Source organism: Perna viridis, chromosome 6 (assembly GCF_037379345.1).
Source record: "Perna viridis isolate PV_CMFRI_1.1 ecotype Kerala chromosome 6, ASM3737934v1, whole genome shotgun sequence".
Taxonomy (NCBI): domain Eukaryota; kingdom Metazoa; phylum Mollusca; class Bivalvia; order Mytilida; family Mytilidae; genus Perna; species Perna viridis.
This window is the reverse complement of record NC_142450.1, coordinates 26,017,545-26,034,667: the sequence shown is the minus strand read 5'-3', so window position 1 is coordinate 26,034,667 and position 17,123 is coordinate 26,017,545. Positions and strand designations below refer to the sequence as shown.

The 17,123-nt window shown below is 31.8% G+C and overlaps 1 protein-coding gene across 7 annotated transcripts in view; it reads left to right on the top strand.

Annotated features, from left to right (window-relative positions):
* Positions 1-11,226, top strand: part of LOC148614261 (baculoviral IAP repeat-containing protein 7-B-like) — a 30,256-nt gene extending 19,030 nt beyond the window's left edge. For 5 of the 7 annotated variants that reach the window (XM_088588260.1, XM_088588262.1, XM_088588258.1 and 2 more), the window contains 3 exons: positions 8,131-8,208; positions 8,649-8,684; positions 8,938-11,226. In XM_088588260.1, the coding sequence (XP_088444386.1) occupies positions 8,131-8,208; positions 8,649-8,684; positions 8,938-9,134 (311 nt within the window). In that variant the 3' untranslated portion in view covers positions 9,135-11,226. Of the gene's footprint in view, positions 1-2,064; positions 2,620-8,130; positions 8,209-8,648; positions 8,685-8,937 lie in introns of all 7 variants that reach the window. The other 2 variants (XR_015923614.1, XR_015923613.1) reach the window with 1 other exon arrangement.
* Positions 11,227-17,123: the final 5,897 nt, after the last annotated feature.

Here is a 17,123-nt window from a genome sequence, read left to right as displayed (position 1 = left end):
GTAGCAATTCCTCGACTGGCAACAAGCTGCACCCTGTAAGTTGGAGCCAAGTATGGACACTATTGGAGTTTTATAAATTTATTAAGCAGCATATTTAAATTAGGACAGCCTAGATATTATAATTTCCAATGAAAATAGACAACTTTGAATTATTGACCGCGTTTGTGGCCGTTTTAAAGATGGCCGCAGAGACTCTTACAATATTTATTCTGTAATTTTTTTGAACCCATGAGCCCATGAGCTAAATATGCATTTACCGAATTTTGTCAAATTCTAATCAGAGAGCAGTGTCCGAGATATATGATTCTTAATGTAAAAAATGGGAGGTAGGATGAAATTTGAAATCAAAAGGCAGGACTGAAATTTGGTAAAAAAAAAAGCAAAACAGGCCATGAGGAAAAATAAATAGTCAGGATCTATTATTGTCATGTTTTGATTCTATCCCCTAAAAATAAAACAGTTGCTCCCTATGACAATTTTATATTCTTAATAGATTTAATGTAAAGGTCGCTCATCATAATGAAACCATCCAGGACCATCACAATTAATGCAAAACATTTTCTATGCGGCAAATAGCTGAATTTAATATAGAAGTAAAAAGGACATGAAAATGGATTCAAAAACTAAATTTCTACTTGGGAGTTAAACGGAAAATCATGTTCCAAGGTTAAAACATGCCATTCAGTCTTAGTCTCATTTTTCAAAATAGAAAGAATCAAATGTCACAACTTTAAGGTAGAGATTATCATCAGAAGATACAATAACACTAACATTCTGGATATGCAGTCCAAATTCATATCAAACTGCCTATAAACAAGAAGAAAAATGAGTTTACAGAGTACCTTAAATTTTCAATACTGCAATTGGTAAATTACTTACCGTTTATTATACATGTATATATCATCCCATAGGTTATCCAACAGTAATAGAAGGAAAATAAGGAATTCAAAAGAATGTAATCAGGGGACAAAGACCAGACATGGAAAACAGACATACACAATAAAGAACATGAAGTAACTAAAATCATACATACAAAGTAACAAAAGCACATGGGCAATTCATGGTAACTTTAATTGTTCTACGCATAAAAAAAGTAATGATGCATTATATCCAGTGGTTAAGTAGAGAAATCCAACATCCAGATTAACACACGAATAAAATAATTCGCAAGACGGTTTTTTTTTTCAGAGAAAACCCATTTATATACAACCTCAAAAATGATTAAAAAAGGCCATAAATAATTGTAATGATTTTGCTAACACTAAAATATCACAAACATTAACACTTTTTAATAGTAAAAAATAAAATCTTAACTGAGCAAAATCTTCTAACAACAACTAACGCAATTTCCTGCGCATGAGTGGACTAGCTGAACATACAGATAAGCAAGAGGGTACTGTTAAATTACAAATGTCTTTTATGCAGGTGTTAACGTTTGTAAAAATCGAGGACCTCTCTTTTTCTAAAAAACATCATTGACGTAAATTGTCAACTTCCTTCGAAATAATGTATGCATATTATGAATTAAATTAACATGACCACTTTGAACTCTTTTAATTATGAAATTTATATATTAAAAATATAATTATACAAGCTCAAATAAAAATGTTATTTTCAAGAAACCATTTCACCAGATTAATTTATTTATTAACATTACATTTACAATAATTATTTCCTGTATACTTTTGTCGGCAGAACTCCTCTGAGACGAATGAGTGAATTTAAACTTAACTTGGCACCAAAAATAGGGCACCATGCAAAAAGATTTTAAAATTTTAAACATGGCTACCATTTCAAAATTCATAAAAATAGGGATTTGTCGTAGAGCCTTCATTCTCGATTTCCAAATAGGTCACCACAATGGCTTTGGGTCGGCTATATTAAACAATAAAAATGGCCACCATCCAAGATGGCTGTCGGTCGACAATTTAAAAAGATTTTTTTTTAAAACGAGAAAAAAATGGACACATAGACATTGGTTTTACGAGTTCCTGTGACAATGAGAACATCTGTGTTGATGTCCAACACAATAATAACTAGTTTTACTTATTTTTTTTCTTTTAGAAATTTCCTTTACATCCGTTCGAGATCAACTAAAGGAACTTTGTATGGCAAAGGAATAAATCAATTACGCCATTGATCAGCTTTCAAAGCAAAATGATAAGAGTTAAAGATAACTTTTAACATTATGAACTAAGTATTGTTATATATAAGAATATTATCGTCAGAATGATGTTAAGATTTCGTCAAGACATATACATTATATGTCAACTGTCCGTATCTTTGTCTAGTTTATTTCAATATAGTTGTAGAATACTATCATGATTAGTAGAGAAATCAATGTGCTGAGGCACTGCATCAAGGAAGACCTCATAAATATTCACGTAGCCAAATTGCAAGCTAAAAAAACGATAAAAAAAACTTAGTCATGTTAAAGAAAACCATCTGTTTTAATAGAATGCATATCAATACTGCTTGTTTATTAATGCATCTATGGATCTTCTTTTCTTTTATTGTTTTTGGTGTTTCTGGCTGTGGACAAAAACGTTGGTTGCACCTCATATATTTTAGCATTTGAAGATTCCAATCAAGATGGAAAGTCAAGGATAAAGAGATGTAGTAAATACAGGAAATATTTTATCTTTCTTTATAACCAATACATATAAATATTATATTGAATATAAATCCATCTTTTCTACTTCCCAAAACAAAAAGGTTACTAGTAAACCCGTACCCAATGAGTACCACTTTTTATGATGAATCATTATTGCGCTTAAGCAGAGTGTTCTATACCTGTCTGCCTTCAATAATGTATGTGCATTTCTTTCATTTTTTCCTGTATGAATGTTTCACCGATATGTATTATATTAAAATACAAGTAACTCTTACGATTTGCCACCAAATAAGTGCTACGAAATCAGACTTCATATTTGTAGTTTTTATTAAGAAATGTTGACATGTACCAGCACTTGAGAATCATGAACTTTGTTTCATTGTCCCAGCACAAAAATAGTTCATTTTGCTTTGCTTTCTTCTCACTACATCTAGTGAAACTTTAAAAGGGATTACCACTGAAAAGAAATAAAGGAAAAGATGATAACAGTGCCTTTGATAATTGCAAAATGTTACAAAATGTAAATGCGTGAAAATATACATGTATTTTAGCCACATCATATGGAAGTACAGAAACCTCCTCTTGATGAGAAATATTCTTACATGTACATATAATTGTGTGCAAAATCAGACAAAATAGAGGATGGGCAGTTATCATTGTCCCAGGTTTTTACTGTTTTTAGCCACCTAGTCAGTACTGGTTGATTGAAATTTTTGCAAACAGTATTTCTATAGCATTATAATTACTGTCCTACATTATAGAAAGTTAATAAAATAAATATATATTATATTTTAGTGTTCTGAAATGTTATTCTTAAAATATCTCTATCAGCTCTCTTAATTAAGAAAAAATAAACACTTCTTTCTCTAAAATAATTCAAGTTTATCTTAAATAAAACATAAACTTTACACAAATGTAGTACAGTGTACTTCATGAGCACATCTTTGTTTCAATAACTGTTAATAACAGGTAACATAAGTAAGAGTAGAATAGGCTACTTTTCACCTGACTGACAGGTGGTCATTGTTAAAACAAAATCCCTTCATAACCAGGAAGATTATTAAAGTGGTTTGAAGTGGTGAGTTTAAAACAATAAATTAAAGCCATTTCATGTACTAGACAAAAACTTCTAAATACAGAAACTGGAAAGTTTACTAATGATATTACTTTAGGGCTTCTCCCATGTACGGTTTCTAGTTACCTGTTGATTTATAATGATGTCTGGATCCCCCCACCCCCCATTTCAAAATATCTGGATCCATCCCTGTATGTTGATTTATTTATGAGCAATTAATGTCACACTGTAAAGTAAATAACAAATTTGATAAATGTATTATTATATTACAAATATCATAGTTTCATGAAATCTTTAATTAATACTGTACTGCATATGCCAGTAACCATTGTTAGAGTACATGCACATGTATTTTTGAAGTTTTCAGTATAAATTTCCTGTTCAAAGACATACAAATGTAAACTGCAAATTTTGCTAAGACATATGACAACTGTTCTACACTGGCAATGTTTACAGTAGACCTATCACCAGTTCTGAAAATTTTAAATCATTGTGTACATTGGAAGTATATGAACAAACTTATGTATACCTTCACTTACCTAATACATTGTACATGTATGAATGTCCCTGAAAATCAGCTGTTAGGAAAGGTCTACTTTTGGGTGCCTTGATATCCAACATATTTTCAATCCACTTTCATGGACATACAATTTCTAACCTCATTGACTGTGTCCTTCGTGTGTCATGAAAATCCTGTATCTAACTTTCAGACTTTTAACTGCCAAAATCTGTATCACATGCAATATCAACACAAGTCTCCTACATGTATGTCAACCCACTTAAGGCTATTGGTCGCGGGGTGATATAGGTCGAGAATTGATACCCCATCAGATACAGATTTTGGCAAGTCATGTTCATCAAAACATATATTTTTATTATACTTCAAGTGTGTTCTGTGTATGGTGTGATATAAGATATGCAATATAGGTCTATGGGTGTGATATACATGTATGGTATGCCATATACCCGGTAGGTCTAAGGGTGTAGTATATGGTATGCCATATGGGTCTAGAATTGTGATATAGGGTATGCCAAATATATGAAGGTCTAGGTGAGTGATATACAGTATATAATGTGCATATTATTTATTAGTAAAGGTGCGATATAGTCCAGCAGTGTGATATAGGGTATGTGATATACATGTAGGTCTAAGGGTGTGATATAGTCCAGCAGTGTGATATAGGGTATGTTATATACATGTAGGTCTAAGGGTGTGAAATACAGTATGTCATATTGGTCTAGGGGTGTGATATACATTTGTACAGTATGCAATATAGGTCTAGGGGTACGCGAAATAGGTTTAGGCTTGTAATTTAGGGTATGCAATATAAGTCTAGGGGTGTGATATAGGGTTTTTAAATCACATGTCATCCACAATGATAGTGGTTGAAATTTTAGAATAGGGCAATTTCTAATACAACAAAAATGTAATCAAATCGTTTTTAATGTATTTAGGAAAATTTTCAGCAGTAATGTCAAAAGCAGGGACTCTTTATGCTCTAGAAGTTTGTTACATATAAATACCTAATTTTTAATAGATATCCCTCTTTTTGATAGATCAAGATCAACTACTCAATGTGATAAAAATGCCACATGGCTTCATTTCATCACAATCTAATTCAGATTAGATTTTAATTGCTCCCCCTTTTTCCGTTGTCGCATGACTTCATGTGACATGGAAAAAGGGGGAAGCAATTACGATCTAATTTTAATTACATTGTCTTTCATTCTTACCTTTGAAACAGACATTGTTTATGTTTCTGCTTTCGAAATCATATTAATTTAACAATTCCATGATTCAAATGTTTATTTTCTAGTTTAAATATTTCATATTCAGCGGCGTAGCCGGAAATTTAAGATATGTAAGCAGGGGGTTGGGGCGTTAGTCCATCAGAAGCTGAGCATAATTTTCGAATTCGAATAACGTTTTTTCATTAAGGTAACAGCTTTGACCATCCATTTTAAAACTTGTTAAATGTTTAGAGGAAGGTGTATAAGTTAAAAGAATCACAGCCAGCTTTGTTTTTTTTTCTTTTTTCTCGTTTTTCTTACTTTTTGTTTTCTTTTTGTTTTCGTTTTTTTTTCTGATTTGTTTGTTTTTTTTTTTTTGTTTGTTTTTTTTTGTCAACCCTCTTTAAAAATTGAACCGACATAACGCAAGCATAAAGAAACCTGTTTGACGGTAGAAACATCAGTAGTTTCATCTATAATTATGCTAAAACAGTTTGCAGAATTACACTCATCGACGTTATATTGTCCTAACTGTTGGCCACAAATACGAATTAACTCATTCTGTACCTGGTTTGATAGATATATAGCGTTTGGAGGACTGTAGATGGTCAGACAAAATCCTATCATTTTCTGTCCTAAATTTGTTAACAGCAACGGCATTACTTTTATATCGGTATGACCACGTAGGGGATGTTCTGCTTTCTACACAAATAAGTAGTCTTCAAAATACTTTTCAAGATAGCTATTGTTCTTAATATTTTATTTTGAAATGAGCAAATCAACATTGAGACAACATCATCCCTTTTACCTTCAGCAATTTTCATAAACTTTTCACTCATTTCAATACACTTGTCATGACCAGGTTGGCCCAAGTGTCGTTTTATCAAAGTTGTCAAATTTGCCCAATCATTTACAGGGATTCTTACAAAAGCATTACCAGAACTATTGAATACAATACAAACAAACCACTGCATTTTCTGACTCGGAATATGTTAACCAAGAATGTTTATTGGGCCATGTTCGATTAAAACCTTTTTTCAGTCCCCGAATTTCTGTAAGAGGAAATACAAATGAGTCGGGAACAACCCATTTATTTTTTCAGTAGAAAGAACTTTTGTTTGTCGCCAACCTTCCCCTTGTATGATGCAATATCAAAGTTTTGTGGATGTAATGATTTAGGCCCTAGCGTATTGTCTACATGTCTACATATTCGGTGCTACGTTGAGCATGCCGAGCAGACATATCTGGCTCCGACAAAACTTGAGGTTCTATGAGTTTGTCACGTCAACGGCATCCTTTTAGGTTTTATGAAGTTCACGAGCAATACACAGACGCTTGTTTATTTGAACTGATCTTGAATAGAACTCGATCTTGAACCTATAGAATTCGAAGTTAAACATCACAGTTACATTTAAATGATCGAATGTTTAATGGAGATCAATATTAATTCCAGATGTGTTTGTTACAAGCAAATTAATGTAAATGTAAAGCCAAGGTTGTGAAAAACTCCAAAAAAAATTGTCAAAAAAATTTGAAAGCACATGCTTACACTGCTTTAATGGTGCTACGCCACTGATATTGTTTGCTACATGTACATTTGTATGTTTATTCATGTACATGTACACATTGCTTGCATTTTAAATTCCTGGGATCAAATCAAACACACATGATATATATAGGATTTACATGTATTTAACAGTACAATGTGTATAAAATATAGAACAACTTGAAACCTTTTAGCATATGTAAAGATATTTTTTATCAAAATTGTTCACAAAAATACCTGTAATTTACAAACACTGGAACGCTTTCTCAAACCTTCAGGACCCATCTGGCAGAGGCTGATCCACACACTTTGAAAATGAGGGGTGGCAGCTTGGGTTTCTCAGAAAAAAGGGGGTACTAGGACATTACTTGCCATTTTTCTCAATTTTACACATGAAAATTATAATTTTCCCATAAAAATGAGGGTACTTTGAAATTTGTCACTTGTCCTTCCGACGCCATATTGTTTTCGGTAATTGAAGGTACTGTGTTTGTCAGGTCAATTAGAAAAAAAAATAGTCCAGCTCGCTAAGACAAAATTCAAATAGTTTAAGATAAGCACCTAATCATAGAAATATTGCAATTCAACAAATATTACAAAAGCTTTGATGTCGTAATACTTCCATCTCTTACGAAAAATAAAGCATCACATATTGATCGGCGGCGGAGCGATATACTAATGTAAATTATAGGCGAAATATTTAGGCAGTTCCTTGTGGCAATATCTACTTCCTGTTGAATCCCACTTGCCGACGATCTCTAAGTCAAGTTCAGGCTATAAATAGCTTTCCTTGACAAAAAAACTCAAGAAAATGTCTATTCGTTGAAAATAATTGGGGTAGTTGACAAGCGCGGATCAGGAATGAAAACATATTGTATCTATTTTAAACTAAACGAGTTAATGTAAATCACTGGAAAATGAATTAGGCAATTTCAGCTTGCATTTGTATATCTTTTTACTGAAATTACATACTATATCATGAACATCACAAAAACAGATTCAACACGTGTTATACACAGCCTTTCATCTGAGACAATCATTGCGAATAAAAAAGTTAAAACTCTGAAGATTTTAAATCAGTTCAGAAGTATTTGTGCATAAACCAGTAAATTGTCGGTAGTATGCAACAAAATACATTTACTTTGCCCAATGATGTAATTTCAGAAATTAAAGAGTTGACAGTTGAATGGGCAATTCCTGTTATATATGACAGTGACCGTAAGAAAAATAGTCCATTTTCAGGTAAATGAATGTATTTGAAATCCAGAATACTCATGGTTTATAAAGTCAACTAATGCTCTAACATACATATGTTTCCTATAACTTAAATATTTTGTTTACTATCTATGACAGCCGCAGCCGCATTTTGAGTTTCATAAGAAATCAAATTGCGTCATTGATTTTCTGGACTTCGTACTTAAGTTTTATGTCCTACATTGTTTTAGTTCAAATTATTCGGAGAGCTAAATGATAAAAGTGTGTGTTTTTTCGCGACAAGAAAAGGGAGACAGTACAGGTACATTAAAAAACGTTCTATTGTTTTTTTTTATTCATTATGTTTTTGAAGGCGTGTTTCAGTATTTTTGCATGACGCAACGTTTACAAATAACATTTGATTTTAATACAATATTAAATTGCTTCCTTTGTCTAGCGATATTTTAGACATTCAGTTTTATTTGCAGTCGAAAACACCAAAGCTGAACAACCATGCGAAAAAGGTAATATGTTGTGTCATATGTTGTTTGTGCGTTCTCGTAACAATAATAGGTACATGCTTATTTGTAATCTTTGTATACATGAACAAGAAGTTTCATGGTATAATGCATTGCTTTTAAATGGTCCTACTAATTTGTATTTTGTATACAATTAATGTTTTTTTTAAATGAACACGTACTATGCAAAAGTTAATTTATGATTTCTCGAGAAAACGTACCCCCTAAAGATTCGCCTCTATAACGTGAACTTTTTCAGATCCCCAAAAACTTCTGGAAACAAACAAGAAATTGCAAGAACGGCTACAATGTATGCGATGCAAGACTAATGATGTGTGCATGCTCTTCGTTAATTGTGGCCACCTTGTAACATGTGAAACATGTGCAGATAAAATGGATTTCTGTATTTACTGTAACAAGAAGGTCAAGATCAAAACAAAAACATTTCTGTCTTAGAAAATATTACTTGTTGCATATGAATGTTAAAACTCAATTTTACCACTTTATTTTACTTTTGTTTATACAATGTACATGGATGTGCATTGTATTATATTATGTTTCGAAAATATGATCGATCAGTGCTTCACTCTATTATATCTTTGTTCATTTGTTTTTTTAAGTCTATGTAGTGTAATAATTGCGTACCGTTTTTGTCGATTAATCCAATAGTAGACATATACTCTTAACTCTGTTTTAAAAGCTATTTTCCTTCTTCGAATGTGAATACAGCGTAAAGATTTGTAACAGTTCCACACTTGTATATATCAGTTTGATTAGAGAATGTCTTGACATTATGCTAATTCGAATTTAATTTTACCCATACACGGGCAAAAATGCAACATATTTTCTGAAAATTAATTGGTATCAATTTTGGTTTTTTTTTCTTTTTTTTCTTTGATGTGGTAATTCCTGAATTTTTTTTTATCTGTTTGGAAATTATTTCGTGGAGACCTTAAATACGTTTTTGATCGAATAACGAAAATGTGTACCTCTTGAACAAAAATTCTAACAGCAGTTAGAGAAATTAAACCACATCAATGAAGATAATTTGAAGCAATCAACCAAATTTAACAGTGTAGACTTCATGTTTGGCATATTGAAATGACTGTAGTGGTGCAATTTTCTCTTAAAGAAAATCACAAATATTTAACTATGGATTGACCATTGGTTTTTGGTCCGCCTGTAGCCATTCAGAATGGATGGCAGGCTTATTTACTGGAATATAGAACGGATATGGTGAAATACATCAAATGCATTAGTATCTAATTCAACCAGTTATAATCTATATGTTTCGCTTACAATAGCATGCAATTTCAACAAATAGTTTCTGCGATAGAAGGAATTTTTACGTAAAATAAGAACGTACTCAAAGCTTATCCAAATACATGACTGTACTTAATCGTTGTCTTCACTTACTGGTTTCCTTGGTAATGTTGTAACAATCATGTTGGCATGGTACATCGAAAAAATGCGCTTGTTCTGTTCCTTAATCAGAAAGGCATACAAGAAAGTAAATCATTCTCGTGCAGTATTGGCCATCGTAAATTTAAAAAAAAATAGAATTTTAAATGTTACAACAAGTAATAGTATTCCCAAGATAGGAAAAGGTTACCTTGTACTGTAATGCCAAATAGATATATAATTCAAATCAAATTAGTTATATTCCTGGCTGTAATGTTTTCAGGTAGTTGGCTGAAGATTTACAATTTGTAAATCAATTTTTATGGTATATGAAGTCACCACTGTCATATAATTAACAATAATAGGTGTTGTATTTATGATTACATGCATTTGTTTAATCTGAAAATCCGCCTGATCCCTTTTGTGACAAGTTTCCACATGTGATTCAACTTCGGACCCACAAATCACTGCACTTACATATATTTCCGTTACATTATTTCTAAAATAGTTTAATAAAAAATATAGGTTGATTTCAACCCCATTTGAATAAAAGAATTGGATAAAGGAACTCAGAAAAGAAAACTGAAATGAAATATTTAAAGTATCTTGAATCTGTCAAATAATTTCATTCGACCCTGTATTTCCGATATAAATGTAAGTTGACAACGAAATAACACCTAAATATGACTATAGCTAAAACGTTGTAATGAAATACACTAGGCATAAACATAAAGCAAGGATTAATTTGAAATTCCTACCTTTTGCGTTCGATATTCATTTTATCAATACTCTGTTTTTGTAACGTTAAACCGGTTCAACAAACGACCAACCTTGCATATTTCAACGTCAAAACAACAGATTATAGTTAAATCTTGAACACTTGAAAATCGCGAGATATATTTGAAATGAAAGCATTTGCTTAAAAAAGATCTAAATAAACATATTTCATACATATTACATGTAGTATCCCTTTAACATGGGAACTGTTGCAAGAATTTCTACATTTGCATACCATCTGGAATTATACATTGAGTAATTTAAAGTTGTACTATGTGAGAAATATTCTTGTATTCACAATTTTGTGCCTTGTTTTACAGGACAGGTAATTTTTGTCGAACGAGGGCAAAAATAAAAATTTTGAAGTGTTTTTTCTTGCATTAAATCAGGGCGTTTTCAATAAGCGCTCGAAGATCATTGCTGTAACAGGTCGTTTCCAACACTTCAACACATGGGATGGAATATTTTTGGGCTAATATTCCAGGTTTCGTTTTTTTTTTTTAATTTTGTTAAATAAAAAAGATTTGGATGGGAAGGAACATAATACAAAATAAGTGTCGATCACATGTCGGTTGCCATTCAAATGGTAATTAATGCTGCGTTTTAATGGACAAAAAGTATGTTTTTATGACATCTTAATTTCATTCCTAAGTATTTAAAAGTGCGAAATGAGGTAATAACCGATCACTATTAATGAAAATAAGTCACCTTTGTGTTATCAAATTCTAAAGACTTCGATTATTCGACTTGTGACCGATATGTAATGGATGACCAGCTTAGTCGATTAATATTTTCTGGGCAAAGAAAAAGTAGAAATCGTTTTTAAAAAAACTTTATTTGTCAAATAAAAAAAACTATCTTTCGTGTTCCCATTTCCAACAAATCAATGTTGGGTTTCTTTAATCTACTTTTTAATTTTGACATATAGTTAGAGGAAATCTAACTGACTACATGTTGTCTCATTTGTGAAAAAAAAAGATATTGTCGGTCAATCATATTGTTACGACATTAAAACTTAAGTAGTGGTTAAACCAACAAAGGCTGAAAATACATCTGACTCAGTAGATTAAACAAAACAGTATCCATGCTCTATAAAAAAGAGTTCGTGTAATGCATTAACAGGCTTTACACTTACGGATTAACAGTGACATTATACTCCATAGGCTGGTGATATTGGTATATTTCCCATAAGAAAGATGAAAGAGTAATCAATGTCACCAGTATTCCAGTGGAAATCAAAGAATGTAATCCAAGGACAAAGACTGCATATGGAGAACAGACAAACACAACAAAGAACATTAAGTCACTAAAAAAATACATACAAAGTAACAAAAGTAAATTAGCAACTCGAACTCCACTCAAAACTGGAGCATAGATTAGGTGCACCGGTAGGATTAGCGTCCTCTACTTTTCTAGAAACACCCGCCGATTTGCTTATAAAAATTCCGGAATGATAAAAGAGGAAAAGATTTTAAACGTTTTGATTGCATAACTATATATCCATTACGAATGAGTCTGTTTAACGGTTTAGTCAACTTATTATGTAAATATTGAGCTTCCATACTTTGTGAAGAATATTATCATAAAATATAGGGTGGGAGATACCTACACGTATTAATTGTTTACAAGTACATCTGTATTTTAGAGTGAATATCTTGTAAAGGTTGATAAATTTTGTGAATAGTTTACGAGCTGGTGATATCAAAAACCTGGATGAAGTAATTTCTCTGTTATATGAGGATTTCTTTCGTCAAAATCCGAAGCATTTTTACCAATACGAGCAAATCGAACCAACTGTAATATGTAAACACCACATATGATAGTGACAAGAGAACGTCGACATCATTTAATATCGGATAGTTAGCAATAGAGAATGAAAAATCATCCCTCTTTGTCAATTTTGTATTAAGTTTACCATTATTAATATGAAAACGGATATGTGTATTTTGCAGTATTTGCTTTGTTCATAGAAAGGTCAACAGGTTATATATCTTTAATCAAAATACTGAAGTCATTGTTGTTAAGCGACAAAATTATGTCTAAATATACTTTTCTACCAAATGTTATTTGTAAGGGCTTTGTTTATCCTTGTCATAAATTGTGATTCGTTATAATATAGAAAGAGGTTCGCAACAAGTGGTATACAATTGGTCCCATTGTGAATCTGGCCACAACATAATCTAAGATCAAAATGTTTCATATTATTAGTAATTGTGAAATCGTACTTTCAAACTAGGTCACTTTGAAAGCTCCCCATCACAATAAAAATAAAACTGTATCCTCTAAAAATCGAAAAAAAAAATACTGAAGCGTTAGCAGTGGGGTGATTCAAATACGTCAATATCCAAAGTGAACACATGAAACAGAACGATCTACAGACACAATGTATCGAGTCGAATAAAAATGATGAAAAAAAAACGAATACAAGGGAAACAAGACGTCAGAAGATGTTAATGCTGGAACACAAATTCCACAATAATGTTGTCAACCAGAAATTGCGGCATTTTAACATCAGTTGGGCTAAGTCTTACGAAAATTAGTATGTTCCTTTTAACATAAAATACCAATACGACTTTTCACTGTCGAGTACTAGATAAGCATATCATTTAGTTCCCTGCTTTGTATAAAATCACTTGTAGAAATTTTTGTCACATGGCATTGTGGTGTACAATGTAGAAAAATCAAAAGTTTGTATAAAAAAATAAGGCTGCTGGAAGAAAGGCACTCTTGTATGTCTTTTGAATTCTTGAGAATCCACATATGGTTCACGCCATTTGTATAGTAGGCTTTATCATAGTAGCTCTTTAGTCCATCTTTAACTGTCGTGAATAAAGTTATAAGGAGTTTTGATAGGGGTTTAGTAGTACATTTGGCAAACCGAGCAATATACTCTGTTTGTAAGGACACTACGATATCAAATAAATAGTAAGGAGAGTCATATAATCATCACCTACAGAAATACCAAAGGACGTTAGTACAATCATGAGATTTTTAATTATGTCTTCCTGAGGTAAAGTACTTTACTTTTTTTACCCATTTGTTCAATCAGACAGTCAATATAGTGTCTTTTGCACATATATATTGTGTTATTATGGGTTTTGTCTGCTGGAACGGTGACGAATTCGTCATGAAAATCCGAAAAAGTTCTCTTGACATATGAATAAAGAAAATAGAGCTGGTTTTGGAACTCATTGACGTTCTGAAGCGCCGAATTCGGGAGACTATCAGAGAATTTATAGAAGTTAACCACTTAGAGAGATTCTCAAACTCTTCATTTTTCCTAGCCCATTTACGTGCATATTCCACAACAGCATCCATCAAAATTCTGATGTTTTGTTTCCAGTTGATGTGCTGGGGTTCACGGTATTTAGGACATTTTGTAATAATATCTTGTAAGCAGCTTTGTCAACGATAATTATAATTAAAGGACGAAGAGGAGCCGATACAGTCAGGCGATTTGGATTTAAAATCGGCAAGTTGGAGAACGCGCAGTACCTTTTTATGATTAAAAATTGTGGCTTCAAGTTGGTTTGGTGTAGGTTTAGGATATGATTGGAACCGACTGGTGCATCATATATTTAATACTTCTATTGATGTATAATTTCTCATCATCCAGAGTGATAGTTTCAACTTAAGGTTTATAAAGCCTCACCCTCCCAACAGAATCTACTGACTGTCTAAATAATCATAGACAGTCACCTGGGAGCTTATAATTTAATATTCTTTTACTATCTCAATTACAATTAAAAGTAATAAAATGCTTTACAGGTCGTAGCTTCGTAGGACCGCAAATGTCAATCCGACTCAAACAATTAAGACAAATATGGACACAACAATAAACCTTGATACAGATCTCAACACATGAGATAAATAAGTAGTCACAGAGCTTAAATGTTTGCAGTTAGTTGAATAAATGTTTATCTCAGAGCCCTTCTTGTTCCTTATTCCTATAGTGCGAGGGCTATAACCCTTTGAATCCATCAAAACAATCCTTCTGTAAGACGAAATTTGCATTCATAGAAATATGTTATAATTGTTTTTAGCCACTAATACCTTCATGGATACTGTAAAAAAACCCAAAATCAGTCCTAGCCCGACTTATTTGGCATGGAACATTGTGATTCAATTGCATAGAGATTCATACATTTACTTAAGCTTGAAGTAAGGTTAAAAACAATTGTTTTGATCCCTTTGTTATCCCTATTTCTAACCAGTAAGTCATAACCCAAAAAAAATCAATTGAACTTTCCTTTTGTGGTATGGAACCTAATGGTACAATAAAATAAAGATGCACACATTTACTCATCCTCTTGTTGGAATCAAGTCAAAATCGTTTATGGTCCTTTACAGTCCCTAATTAAAAATATTGCAAGTCATAACCCTTTTTATCAATACCAGACTGACATTTGTGGTATATAACATTAGCTACAATATCATAGTTTCATACGCTCATACTTGAGTTCTGTACGGAAATTCTATGAAATCCTTGCTTTTGGCCCCAGAATCCAAAACAATTGGGCTATAACCCAAATTTCCATACCAGCCTTCTTTTGTGGTTTGGCACCTTGCTGTAAAACTTGTATTTGAGTTATTGCATGTAAATCCTGTATCTACAGACGACTATGGAACAGACTACAGGGATGTCAGTGCCATACCATTATTTGACTGCAAATTGTTTGGTTGAATATATATTTTGTAATAAGATATTACACTTTTCTCACACAAATTCTAGCATAAATAGAAACATTAATGTGAACAATGTTAACACTTATTTTTTTATTATGAAAGCATATTTTACATCATGACATAAAGGTAAAAAGAATTTCAAGTAGAAGAATTAAAAAACCACCAGTGAAAAATAAAATGACAACTAGACAACATTTGTAAAACTTAGCAATATACATGACATCAAACCAGAATTTTTAAACAACACAAGTAACAGTCCAAAAAATGTTAAGAGTAACAGTAGACAATAATAAATAACAACCTTAAACTTGTAAATATCCCATGCAAATATTTAATGTTGATAGAATAAAGGTCTCATATAATTTAAGTGAAATAAAATATCATGTAATATCAATAGCATGCCTATCAGTCTCAAATTCAGTTTGTACATTTATCATTTTTTTGGAAATAACACAAGATTCAACACAGCACTATCTTACTGAACAAAGGTAGACAACACCTGATAAATGTATTTGTAATAAATTGATTTTCAACATATTTTTAATAATGAATCACATACATTTAACATAAGAATTTACCATCATTTTTTCTAATCAAACCTTCATCATTATGTTTGATATTTGCTCATTACATTCCTTTCACTAATTCTTATTACAACTGTTGAACTTTCAATAAAGAAATGACGACTCATACCCCTCAATTATATTTTTGAAGAACTCAATTTTAAAAATGAAAGCAAAGCAATGAAAGAAGATGTAACAGGATATTCTTGACACATATTTTACATTCTACTTGGTTATAAATCTATGCATTTAAAATGCTTAATTTAATACATGTACATGAAGACATAATCTAACCCTAAAAAATCTATAAATAAAATTGAACTTAATATACCCTATCACAGTAAAAATCACTTTGTGATCTTAGGATATTTTTACAATATACCATATATTTAGATTAAAATTTACCTTTTTTGTATATGCATTACAAGTGTTTGTTTAAACCATATCTATATCACACCTCTAGACCTTTATCACACCCCTACACAGAACACACTAGATGTATAGGTAAACAATATGATATAATGAACATGACATCGTCAAAATATGTATCACATGTAATATCTACAACCCTGGAACTATATCACCCAGTGGGCCTGTGGAGGTCTCGTGTTGATTTGGCATGTGATACAGATTTTGGCATGCAATATTCAGTATGTAGTTTAATATAATATGTAGTTTACGATAAATTTATACACATCATGTACAGTGCAGCAGGTAATTTTTCACAAAGTTCTAATATTCAACATTTTTTCATGTTCAACTTATGCCAAAAATAAATGCTTTTTTTACTTCTTGAACTTCAAATCACTTAGGAATCTAAAATAGACTTAAAATCAATTCTTTGATTTTAGAAGAAACGACCAATATAGTCAAATCTGTCTTATGCAACCTTCTAAGGGAGTGTAAATACCAGCTGTAGAATGCACTACTTAAGGACATTTTAATCATAGTATTTTCTTTACAGACATATTATTGCTGACTACAGGTGCTTGCCTAGACAGGTTTGACTATACCTATG